General features: G+C 35.8%; 1 protein-coding gene and 1 pseudogene across 1 annotated transcript; both read right to left on the reverse strand.

The window, feature by feature from the left end:
• LOC134280343 (pre-mRNA-processing factor 40 homolog B-like) overlaps window positions 1–11906 on the reverse strand; it is an 18673-nt pseudogene extending 6767 nt beyond the window's left edge.
• Window positions 1220–3431, reverse strand: LOC134280357 (uncharacterized). Its single transcript, XM_062762765.1, has 4 exons — window positions 3274–3431; window positions 2915–3030; window positions 2435–2603; window positions 1220–1850 (listed from the first exon to the last, which is right to left on the reverse strand). The coding sequence occupies exons 1-4, from the start codon at window positions 3429–3431 to the stop codon at window positions 1220–1222; spliced, it is 1074 nt and encodes a 357-aa protein (XP_062618749.1).
• Window positions 11907–13425: the final 1519 nt, after the last annotated feature.

Below are 13425 nucleotides of genomic sequence, written 5' to 3' on the forward strand. Positions count from 1 at the left end.
AGCTACCTGCAGTATGAGTAAGTACAAGAGGCCCATGGGCCATATCGCTCACCTGAGCACTGTGGCTAGGCTAGGAAAAAGTAGCAATTGGTTTATTATTGAAAAGTTTAAATCCAAAAATAGTCCCATGACCAATCATGGCTTTGCTATTCTTGAGAAGATGATTTTTAAAGAATTTTCCTATATATTTCTATGTAAAACTTTGGTCGGCCATTTTGGCCTCGCCCTACCCCCGGGAGTCATGATTTGAACAAATTTGAATTTTTTTGGCCCCGCCCTACCCCTGGGGGTCATGATTTGAACAAACTTGAATGAGCACTGCCTGAGGATGCTTCCATATAAATATGACCATTCATGCCTTTGCTATTCTTGAGAAGATGATTTTTAAAGAATTTTCCTTTATATTTCTATGTAAAACTTTTGTCGGCCATTTTGAACAAACTTGAATCTACACTACCTAAGGATGTTTCCACATAAGTCTAATCTTTCCTGGCAAAGTGGTTCTTGAGAAGTATATTTTTAAAACATACCACCAAATTTTCATTAATTCCCAATTATCTCCCCTTGAATAAGGGCGTGGCCCTTCATTTGAAGAAACTTGAATTCCCTTCACCCAAGGATGCTTTGTGGCAAGTTTGGTTAAAATTGGCCCAGCGGTTCTTGAGAAGAAGTCAAAAATGTGAAAAGTTTACAGACGGACAGACAGACAGACAGACAGACGTACGATAGACAAAATGTGATCAGAAAAGCTCACTTGAGCTTTCAGCTCAGGTGAGCTAAAAAATCGAAAATGTTAGTGATTCTCCTTTTAATTCTAAAAAAAAAATGAAACATCTTTTTCACAAAATCTCAAAATTTAGACGTTATGGAAGTAATGCTCATTTTATTAGAGAGTAAAAAATAATAAGACATATATAACATTATCAAGCAGATACCTAACACTGATTGTCTACAAATTTGAATTCATATAGTATATGGTCAAATTTTTTTTAATATGCTTATCAAATTCTAGTGCAGAGATGTTAAATTTCTAGTGCAAAAAGTTCAAGACCAAATACTTTACAGAAATTCCCAATTATACAGCACAAAACAGGTAAAAAATTTAGTCAATTTTGGTTTTAACTTTTAAAGAAACAAAAAAAACCCAATCAATTACACAAAAGAATTAACATTTGAATAAATAATCATTTTCATGGAAGTTTGCATGACGCTAGCTGGTTCAATACATGTCTATCTCCATGAAGTATCTTAACTCTCTGGCACAGCAATTTCTTTTTCTTTTTTCTGGATCCACTTTGATGCGAAGTTTTGGACACAGAGGTTTGGGGCATGACTCCAGACTGTCAGATGTATCCCTGCAGAATGGTCTTATTTCATCATACAGATACCACTGTCTTAGAGCATCAAGGCCCTTTGGTTCAATGACTGATGGCAAAGTTACAGTGTTAAATACTTGCTGACCTCTTTTCAAAATGTTGACCAATTTTTCTTCTGAGCTATAATATGTCTTTACTGAGACAGCACCTGGACTGTCTGCAGAAATCTTAAAATGGTGAAATTTTGAGATGGAAGGTAATTTCTTGAAGTAGTAGGAATCAAAGAAAGAAGACCAGTTATAGAATGTAACAGGCCTGTCAACATCACTGATCAGCTGGGGGATATTGTGACCATTTCTGTAAGATTGCCTCACTGATGCCGCTACTTCATCTAGAGTTTCTGCAGTTGAGTGTCTCCACTTCATCTTCCAGAGGCCGAAATGCCAATCTGGACTAAAATTAGTGTGCCCAGCCTCCATTAGTGAGAATTCAACACTGCGGTGTCGGCTTGTCAAAACTCTCCACATGCCATATCTAGAACAAGACATATGAATTTAAATATTAATAAGTTTGAGGTTTCTTAAACCTCACCTGTCTCACCCAGCAAATCAATTTACATTTTTTAAATGTACTAAGTAAACCATTAAGACATGGCACCCATTTATAAATATTTCTGATTTTACATTATAAGGTGTTAAAATTTAATTTTAATCATTTTATTAATTAAAATTTTGCTTTAAATTTACATGAAAAATCAAAATCTGCTTGCTCACAGTGCAATTATCACTTTGAGAAAATATTAAACAAACTAGGTAATAAAACATTTGCTAGTATTTCATTGCTACAAAGAGAATTCCATACTGACGTCCCTATATACATGTACTAGTATATAGTGGGGAAGACCTGGAAAACTGTTGCCTTTGACCTTTGGCAAGAGTTTCTAAGAATACATGTATCTCCACTAACTTAATGGGACAACAATTTGACTGGTTCCCTCTGTTGAAGTTATATAATAGCAAACCCTAACAAAAACAATCTATTTATTGGTCTTGGGTATTAATTAAAGAAAAATACAAGGATAAGTTATAAATAAATGGAATACTACTTAAAATATTTACCTTATCATTGTGTTGTTTTTGTTTTGGCCAGTGCAGTTATCCTTCTGCAACACAACATCCTTCTCTCCACATCCCCAATGCTCAAAAAAATGATGCAGAAGACTGACAACTGTGTTAGCTCCTTTCCCCACTTCCTCAGCTTCATCAACAAGATAAAATCTTTGCACACCTATTGCAAAAATAAAAATTGTTTTACATGCAGCCTTTAAAATATTATTCCACTTTTTTTTACAAACATCTTTTGTCTTCCCATGGTCTGTAAATGAAATAAATCTCATGCAAGTTATTAAATGTCTATAAATTGTTTATGTAATGGGAGAGGAGAAAATGCAGTGGACCAGACCTGAATTCGAACACGGGCCACCTGATTCTCCAGTCAGGTGCTCCACCAACTAAGCTATCTGGCCACTGGCAATCAAACCCGGTTGACCCCCACATTTACATGCAAGTATTATCTGTCTAATTACTGTTTACATGTACCTGCTCCTTCTGCACAAACACCAAAGGCTTGGCACTTTCTAGGGGTCTTGAAAAATAGTGGCCCTACTTCTTGTGCATGGTGAGGATAGTGGACTTGCTGAGTAAAATCAATTGTCCTTCACAAAATAAAAACAATATGCATATAAACTGAAATAATTTGTTCTCATATATTGTGCATTAATTTAATCAGAATGAGAGTGATAAAAGACAGCATGCATGAATCAATAACCTCCTATTAATTTGATGTGGTAGAGTGTTAAACACCATGATTTAGAAAATGAAAATAAAATTTACTGTGCACACCTCTTTCAGATTGATCCACGTTGTGTGTAAGATACAAATCTTTTGACTGCAGACACCTTTCTCTGTAATACTCCCTCTGTTCCTTGGCTCTGTCCAGGTGACAGGTATACTCTTCCAGCATGGCCTTCTTTTCATCCTCAGACAAGTTCCCTGCATTGCTGATGTTGTGAACGTATCTTTGGCACTTAGGACACAGATCAGTAGCCGGTTTCATGATAAGAATATGTGACATTTATTCCAACCAGATTTTCTTAAATTCTGATAAACTGACTTTCCTAAAAAGTTATTCAAGATAGTTAAAAAGACTATCACACTTTTAAAAATGCTTAAAGATTAGTATATACCTTAGGCCATGCAAAATTAATGCCTTGGTTCTTAGGCCTTTTTTCAAGAAATATGATGAGGGAGGGAGGCATTTTTTTTTTTAACTTTTTATTGCCCCCAAAATATGATGAGGCAACTTTTTACACTGTACAACCTTCAAAAAATGATGAGGGAGGTGATTTGGTTTTTATTTTATTGATTTAGCAATAAAAAGGGTCAATGAGACGCCCTTGGAAGAGATGAGGGAGGGCCTGAGAACCAAGAAATTAATTTTTTTTGGCCTTAATATCACAGCATCAGTAAATTACTTTCTAAAGCATATTTAATATTATGAGAAAATTAAAACAGGCCTGAAAATATTTGATTTATGAGTTCATTAAACAAAATTATGCAAACAATAAACAAACCTATAATTCTGCATTACTGCTACTTGATTATAAAGTTCCCAAACATCAGATTTTGTCTAATCAGAAGGAAGCAACAGAAGGACTTTGTTGCCTTGAGTCGAGTAGTCTGGTTGTCTGCCTGGCAGGGAGAGTCCATTCTTCATCGTGTATTCCTCCAAGAACTGACATCAGTAAGAACTGACATTAGTAAAAACGTTGTGCGTTTTTCAAATGTGTTTTTCAGCGGTATTTTCTCGATTATGACGTAAAACTCAACAAGCCTGGTTTTGTCGTGGCGACTCACATATTTTCAACCGATTTTATAAATTCTTGAATCCTCCTCTGTATTTACCTTTTCTTTCTTGGCCAACATGTGGACAACATTGTCAAAGATCTAGTGTCGATCACAATCATCTACACGGCGCCATACCTCCTGGTCACCGAATAAGTCATCTGCCTTCCTGTGTTAAAAAAAGAACCACCTTTGAGATTATCACTTGAGTACCATCAGCAACCAAAAAAATAATCAGTGCTGAGCAACCAGGTGATAAGAAAGATTTTCTATGGACACCAACCAATCCTTGACACTGGAGTTCATTTTTTCGGCCTGAAATAGGAAATGTTCTAAATCTTCTTTGGCCTGTTTTGCTCGCAGTCTTTGCTTCTCCTACAACAAAAACACCAGGTCAGCTATAAAACACCAAACAGCTATAAAACACTAAATCTCTAGAAAACCAGAATTTTGACTGCCATTCTATCTGTTGTATTAAGTAGAATGCTACATATATGTCAACACAATTACTAGAAAATAATCCATAGTTTTTGACTAAAAAGTTTTTAAAAGATTTTTTGCTGATATCTTTAACTAGGAAAGCTAAATCTTTTTTGAATTTATAGTAAAACACATCTATAGGAATGTAGCTATAATGAGTTCAGGCTTCCAATGATTGTGTGGATTAGAATTTGATAACATAACAGCCTCTGATAGTTTCTATTATTAACCTTTTCCTCCTTCACTCTCTTTGTCTTGTACATGTACTCGTTAAAGGCCTGTTTCCTCTCGTTAAGTTGTCTGAGTGCGCCGTAACGAGGGTCGTTAACAATCAACTTCAGCGCCTGCTCCCAGCTGGCATTAGATGATACACCCTGTATAATATATACGTATATTCAAATAAAATTAAACTTAAGGGGGGGGGGGGGGAATGTGCAGAAGCATAAAAATCCAAATACATCCTCTATACAGACTTAACTGTAGTGAATTCCATATTTAGCTAACATTTTTGATACAGTCCACTCCAGTTTTATTGAAACCTTTCTATGCTTCAGACCTTTTCTTTGAGTAAACTCTTGAATGCTTTCATTGCCTATTTCTACTGACATTATCAATAATCTGTGTAATTTTCTACTCAATGTGTCAGACCTTTTCTTTGAGCAGACTATTGAAGGCCTCCATTATATCACTAATCTGAGAAGTTTTATACTTGTAATAGTCAGACCTTTTCTTTGAGCAGACTCTTGAATGCCTTCATTGCCTCTTTTTTATTTTTTAAGACAAGGGGGACAACCTCCTTTTTGGGTTTTTCCTCCTCTTCATCACCTAGCCTTTAAGAGAAAAGTTTAGGCAGCCTGGATAGCAGACGACGGTTTAGCTGGTTGCCGTGGTAACGTGATGCTGCCCTGGGCCGCTGGTAAGGGTTTGGCAGGCTGCTGTGGTAGTGTGATGCCGCTGCCAGCAGGGGGCACCGCAGCTACTGATGTAGGGGGCGCTGTGATCACCCCTCCAGAATCTCCACCGCCAACGACACTGAAATAAAACACACAACAGTCATCCCACTGAACGAGAACGGCTATCAACAGAAATCTTCCCTAGTGAAACCCGTAAAGTGTCCTAATTATTTAGTACAGAGACATAAACAGGTGTGAATTCTGTAGAATATTTACCTTGAATCTTGTGTCTTCTTGGCAACCATTTCTAGAAAAAAATAAAAATATTCTCATTAAAGAAGGTTCTTTCTTAGTTGTAGTAGTAATGAAGTACCCCACTAATATAACTTCCCCTGAGGACCCACTGATAATTTCAGAGAACTTCCCATATCCCCCTGTATCTTCTCCTGTTCTTACCGAGAACTCTTGGTTCACTCACCCTCTAGTTCCTCAAGCCCTTTGGGTTTGGTCCAGCGGGAATCCTTGGTTTGTGAATTATAGATCTGAAGTAAATTTTACCAGAGTCAGACTTATACTCCTTCCTGGGACAGTTAGACAGCATCAGCTGTAATGAAAACATGTGTAATGAGAACACGTGTAATAGAACTCAGAAACTTAAGCTGTTTAGCATTCGCTTTATTCTTTAAAGTTATTGGCTAAATCAGAATTATATTGGGAAATATGTCCTCCAGATGTTTGTTAGATGAGGTGGGCTATGGTGTTTGTTAGATGAGGTGGGCTATGGTGTTTGTTAGATGAGGTGGGCTATGGTGTTTGTTAGATGAGGTGGGCTATGGTGTTTGTTAGATGAGGTGGGCTATGGTGTTTGTTAGATGAGGTGGGCTATGGTGTTTGTTAGATGAGGTGGGCTATGGTGTTTGTTAGATGAGGTGGGCTATGGTGTTTGTTAGATGAGGTGGGCTATGGTGTTTGTTAGATGAAGTGGGCTATGGTGTTTGTTAGATGAGGTGGGCTATGGTGTTTGTTAGATGAGGTGGGCTATGGTGTTTGTTAGATGAGGTGGGCTATGGTGTTTGTTAGATGAGGTGGGCTATGGTGTTTGTTAGATGAAGTGGGCTATGGTGTTTGTTAGATGAGGTGGACTATGGTGTTTGTTAGATGAGGTTGGCTATGGTGTTTGTTAGATGAGGTGGGCTATGATGTTTGTTAGATGAGGTGGACTATGCTTGCAAAATAAGTCTCTCTATGTGTTTGTTAGATGAAAGTTAAAAATTTTTACAGGACAAAATGTCTGCTAAAAATTTTATTTTTACCAGACCGACTTTTTTCCTTTAAATCCGTACATCAATATGATACTGAGATTGAGAGGGTGGGTGGGATGGGGTTAATTTGAAACTTTGAAATTTAACCTTATAAATAAATTCAGAGTGATATGGACAGGTTAACTATTCATTATTTTCATTTGTAAAAGGTATCTATTTATACAATTGCATGCATTTTTTCCTTCATATTTGACTTGTACAACATACACTATCAAATATTTTCTAAATTTATTATGCACTTTCAATATTTTATTTTTCTTAAAACAACTCATTATGGTTACTCAAGTTCAATGATCATTTGAAAAAAAAGTTTCCAACCAAATCTACGTATGAGGTATCTAAATATTTTCTCAACCAAATCTACGTATGAGCTATATAAAGATCTCTAACCCTTGACAGAGGAAATTCGAATTAGAATAAAAAACGATCATGACAGGGTTGTAATACATAAAAATTAATCAGGTATTACTGCTAAATGGGTCAAATAAAGGATATTTGTGGGGAATTGGACCATGTGTACCTCTTAATTTTGATTTATTTGGCTTTATATTTTACCGGACATTCGGTCCTGTATTATGAAATTTTTTACCTACCCAACCTAAATTTTACCGGTAAAAATCGACAGTCCGGTGACTTTCCCATAGACTGTATGTGCCTGTATGTTTCAATAAGTGTCTGCATGTTTCTCTATGATTCTATATGCAAAGACTGAGGGCAGGAATATTTCCAGATATTGAGACAATGCTCTTCATAAAATATGTGTTAATTATTTCTACTATAACATTTTTACTTTTGATTAACACTAAGTGCCCCTGACCTCTGCCATTTGAGGTCGTCGGGTTTCTCCCAGCTGGACTGTTTGGTCATGTGATTGTAGTAGTACGTCCGACCATCTACGGACCCGAGCCTTGTGTTCGTCCAAACCTTCTGTAACCAATGTAGCAACATGTAAATCAAATCATGATGTTTTATGGAGTAAAATCATTACAAAATGACCAAGTTTTAATATTTCAAGTATGAAATTTGACAAATTAGCACAATTGGTAAATTTCCTTCATGTACAAAGAGTTAATTAAACTGACACAAACTTGATAATTGATAGATTCTATAAACTTAGTACATATTTCATTTAACTGATACAGACATTTTCCTGCTTGTCGCCGAGTGGAGAGTTGGAGGTGGAGCCAGTCTGTGACACGGACTGAACCTTGGGGTTACCTATAAATAGACACCTCAAGGTCAAGTCAAAATAAACGGGATACAGGGATACATATTCTATCTTCATAAAATATAAGTTTTTATATAACCATTTTTTATAACTCAGTTCCTAACTGAGTTTTACATTCAGTTTCTTATATCCAGGATTTCATTAAATCTCAATTCCTAAAAACTGAGTTTTAAATTCAGTTTCTTACAGGGTTTGACACTAACGGTAGCCTGCTAGCCCGGGACAACTGAATATTGAGGTCGGGCTACCAAACATGCCTTTAAACTTGCCCTGCAGGGCTACTAAGAATTTTACTAAGTACTCACTCAGAGCAACAAATATAATAATTATCAATTACACACAATGTATCTTATTTTCAAACTTGTTTTATCATCATAATTAATATTTTTGTCTGTCAAAATTGTAAAATTTAAAGGTGATTCGAAATATCTTAAATGATTATATATGTGTACTTCAATGTCTAAGGTACAATCATAGGTTGACATATAATTTTTACCCAAAATACAGCCAGAATGCAGGATTTGGCATCTATATTTTCAAAATTTTATACCCCCACCAGACTTTTATATCTCGCAGTTCCGGCCACCAACCATCGGCTGCTGGACAACTAATACATGAACAGGGCTAGTAGAATTTAGAAATGGCTAGCCCTGCTGACAACTATGGTTTAAAAATTAGTGTCGACCCCTGTCTTATATCCAGGATTTCATTAAATCTCAATTCCTAATAACTGAGTTTTACATTCAGTTTCTTATATCTGTGTTTTCCCTTTATTTTAAAGAAAAGGGTTAAAGATCAATTGTTACAGGCTAAGGGTTGATGTTAATGAACAGGGTTCGACATTAACATTAGTCCGTTAGTCTCATACTAATACATTTTCATTCGGACTAATAAAAATTGTAGCCAATTAGTCCGAACAGACTAATAAAGTTTTCTGGGGAAAAAAAAAGAATTTACTGATGTTCAAATTTTCAACAACTTTCACTGGAAAAACCAATATTTATTTTTAGCTTTCTAGCTTCTTGGCGGGCAGTTAGCTAATTCGAGTCAATTCGGCGCTTAATATTAGGACTCATTGATATGAAATTAAACATTTTAGTGATCATGATATAGTATGACACATAAATAAAGATGTCGGATGTTTAAATGATGTAATCATGTATGGAGAACAACGAATGAGACCGGGAATATGATCGTAGTTCCTGATTGTGCGATTTCAACAAATTCTTGGTATAAACATTTCATGTAAATGCTTTGTTTATTTCAAAAATGTAGAAAAAGTACATTGCAACATCAATTCTATTTATTTAATTTTTATTTTTGACGGACTAATAAAATTGCCCGCAGACTAGTAAAAGTAAAGAAGCACTAGTCAGGCCGGACCAAAGCCAAAAACGTTAGTGTTGAACCCTGATGAACAGAATTATGATAAACTTAAAACAAATTTTGATTTCTAGGTGGCATTTTTATCAATCGAAGCTGTCAATTTGGCTGTTAGCCCGATCTTAGGGAAAACACTGTTATATCCAGGATTTCATTATATCTGAATTCCTTATAATCAGGAATTACTGTCTCTTCTTACCTGGGCCTGGTGTGGGAAAAGCTGGAGGCATCCCCATAGGTGGCATGCCCCCGGGCGGGGGTAGTGGGGCGGGGGGATACTTCCTGTCGTGGGCTGGAAACCTGCAAAAAGCAAAGAAAGAAAACGTCTATTTTATCCTATAAAAACATGTTATAAGAAATGAGTGAGCAATTTTATATATTAAGGGTAAAATACTTTTTAAAAATATGTTTTGAGGACTTCCCCTTCACTTTGACATATCCATTGTATTTGATACATCGGATTTGGAGATACAGAAGTTCAGCTGTATTGTCCATTACTTGTAACATTTATAAAGATCTGGTATGTAACCCATCCTGGGAAGGACTTATTATTCTCTCGTTACTGGAGAGCTCTCACAGAAAATACAGATTATTATATGCTTTGACTCTCTCTTATAAAAGGATGAAAGTAAAAGGAGCTATAGTCCTTGAAACATTCTACTTTCCCACTTGAACGGTAAACGAATGGTGAGTGAACAATGAATTAACGGTAAACAAATGCAAAGCAAATGGTGATTGAATGATGTGTGAATGTATGCAGAAAACGTACTGAGCAAATGCATATGCAGAGTGAATGGTGAACAAAACAGAAAAATGGGAAAGTAGAACGCTTTAGGGATACAACACGAAATATACTCCCCGTCAATGAAAACACAACACTCTATTTTTAAGGTGAAAAATTATATATGGGATATAACTATGTACCAAACAAGGTAGGACATCTTTTACTTTGCCAAATCAGTTATTTAATGGTTGAATGTTTTTCATTCCATTAGCCCTCTTAACAGATAACATTTAAATAAAACACCCCCTTCCGACCATTTAATCAAAACATGCTAGTCCGCCATGTACAACACACAGTGTACGCAGTCCGATTTCTACCATGCATTAGGTTTATCAATGTCTTTATCTGAGCGAAATAAATATTCTTCAGCATTTCTAATTGTCTGTTGTTCAGATGCTGCGGTCGAATTTTCTCTAACTTGGTGCAGTGTAGTAACCCTTAAACTTCGGGTCAATGAACTGTCATTCATGCTTTTGAAACACATGAGCCCAAAATGTCGTTATGTAGCATATATTTGCATCTGTACCTCTCCTTTTTCTTTATTTTGAGAATTTCCAGCATTAGCAATGAAATGCGTGCTTTTGGTAATTTTGAGGAAATACAGGAAATCACATCTGGAAAACAAAGAAATATTTTTTCCTGGCATCTTAGTACAATACTTATGATAAACAGGTACAAAACCTTAAAAACTAAAATATTGTCAAATATTTTATCAAAACTGCTAATATTTGATTTCTGTTAAGAGGGCTAAAAATCAACTTCCCGTAATGAAATGAAAATCATTCACCCGTCAAAAAACTGATTAGGTAAAGTTAAAGATGTCCAAACTTTTTTGGTACATAGTTATATCCTGTTCATAATTTCCACCTAAAATTAGGGTGTTGCGTTTTCATTGACGAGGAGTATATATACAAACCTGGGGGTCCTCCCATCATAGGTGGCGCTGACATGTCGGGGACTCCCATGGGGGGTGGCATGAAATTGGCTCCCGGAGGCATCTGAAAGGAATGGTAATCGTTCTCATGATAGTAACACATTGTTTATCCACTTGCCAGAAATGTTATAAGGTTACAAGTTGTGATTGAAAATGGAACATATTGTAAATGAAACATTTCATCAATATTTGATCGAGTACTTATTCAAACATTTTTGTAAAAATGTCATCAACTGACTTTCGGTTTACTTTGTTAATTAACGTTTACTGACCACTAAGCGTGATAACTTACCCCATACGGTGGTGGTCTGATCATCGGGTTAGGGGGGCCAGGTGGCCCGTTATTCTGCTACAAAAGAAAGAAACTACAACTGAGGAAATTCTAACAAAAACGAGACCGGCGAATCTGGCTTTCACGGTGTAAATAAACAATTGTCATGATGAATGACACCCCTACTAAAGTAACTGTTTCCATCAATACATTCTTTAGTGATTATAAAGCTACATATTTGTGGAAATGTATCAAATTTAACAAATATTGCTGTGGTGGAAAATCGCAAGCTCAACTTACCGCCATGTTTTAGACTTATAATAGGGAAATAGAATCCCTAGGAATAATTTATTCCTGGATTTTCCCTCAAAAAATCTCTGAAGCCAAAAAAAAGAACTGCGAATCACAGGTACCTGATGTTACTTAATTTTCTTATTAAAAAAAAATATACCCATACCTAATAATTATTAGGTATGGTTATATTTTTTTTAATTAAAAGAAAAATAAGTAACGTCAGGTACCTTTCTCCCATCTAGTACCTCGAAGTCATTTTTCAAAAGTTTAGATATTCGAATGATTTTTCATATTTAGGGCCTATATTGATATTTTTATGGATTTTCATAACATTACTTCTTTGGGAAAACAATGAGAGATAACTAAAATCTTTATAAAACTCGTGTTTTTTACTATAAACACACACCCCCCCCCCCCCCCCAAACAAAAATTCCGTTTTAAGGATAATATGGACTATCTTTTCCCAAATTCATTCCAAAGCTTTTTGTGTTTCACGGAGGGGGGGGGGGGGGGGGGGCATATGTTTATATACCATGTATACAAATTTTTTTCAGCAATTTCCAAGTGCTTTACAACTGAAACATTATATTTTACAAATATATGTGCTTATTTTATATGCATAAAGCATAGAAAAAGATTTAAAAGAAACATTCATTCATATCTTTTTAGCCCCCGTGGGGATCCGGGTAAGAATAGGTCCTCAGTACCCCCCTTGTTTGTCGTAAAAGGCGACTAAATGGGGCAGTCCTTCGGTTGATACCGTATAAACCGAGGCCCCGTGTCACAGCAGGTGTGGCATGATAAAGATCCCTCCCTGCTCAAAGGCCGTAAGTGCCGAGCATAGGCCTAAATTTGCAGCCCTTCACCGGCAATGGTGACGTCTCCATATCAGTGAAATATTCTAGGCCTAAATTTGCAGCCCTTCATCAGCAATGGTGACATCTCCATATCAGGAGAGGGACGTTAAACAGTATAGTACAATCAATCAATCAATCATATCTTATTATTATACTATTTCAGAATATGGTGATTCGATGCTTTACAGCCCAATTTCAATAGAAAATATTGTATACCCCCCCCCCCTCCTCTTATTTCACGAGATGGAGTACTATTCAGCACTTGAATTAAAATAACTAATCAATTACCATTGAACAGTTTAACATGTTTAACAAACATTATTTTTATGGCCAAATTGTCATTAATATTTTTCTTTTTAGTCAAGTGGTTTAAAAATTCATCAATATTTACGTGTTAGTATTTATATTCACAAATTCAGTAAGAGAACAGCACTGTTTCTCATAGATCAAATTGCCTTACACTCAAGCACTATAGAATATACTAGTACCTTAAACATTGTTATTGCTTGTCAAGAACCCCCCCCCCCCAAAAAAAGAGGGAAAAATAAAAATGAATTGCTTCCTGTATGTGCCTAAAATAATTAATCTACATAGATATTCTTTCCTCATTGAGACAAGGTTGGTTTTATTATGCTTAGTAAGTTTTTTTTTTAGTGATTTTAAGTTTTTTTGATAATGATTGGGTTGCTAGGTGATTCAGTGTAATCATTTTATTTTACACAAGAGGAACTCATTTATTGCCTTATTTGTATATTTTACA

Source organism: Saccostrea cucullata, unplaced genomic scaffold, assembly GCF_032062105.1.
Source record: "Saccostrea cucullata isolate Sc308-1 unplaced genomic scaffold, CSIRO_AGI_Scuc_v1 ctg1228, whole genome shotgun sequence".
NCBI classification, from domain to species: Eukaryota; Metazoa; Mollusca; class Bivalvia; order Ostreida; family Ostreidae; genus Saccostrea; species Saccostrea cuccullata.

Bases quoted from the DNA above. Each gene is read 5' to 3' on its own strand.
- LOC134280357 (XM_062762765.1), bottom strand. From the start codon at position 3,431: ATGAAACCGGCTACTGATCTGTGTCCTAAGTGCCAAAGATACGTTCAC. The intron at 3,031-3,273 runs GTGTCTGCAGTC...TATTTTGTGAAG, and splicing joins AGGGAGTATTACAGAGAAAG to GACAATTGATTTTACTCAGC. The intron at 1,851-2,434 runs GTAAATATTTTA...GTCTTGTTCTAG, and splicing joins AAAAACAACACAATGATAAG to ATATGGCATGTGGAGAGTTT.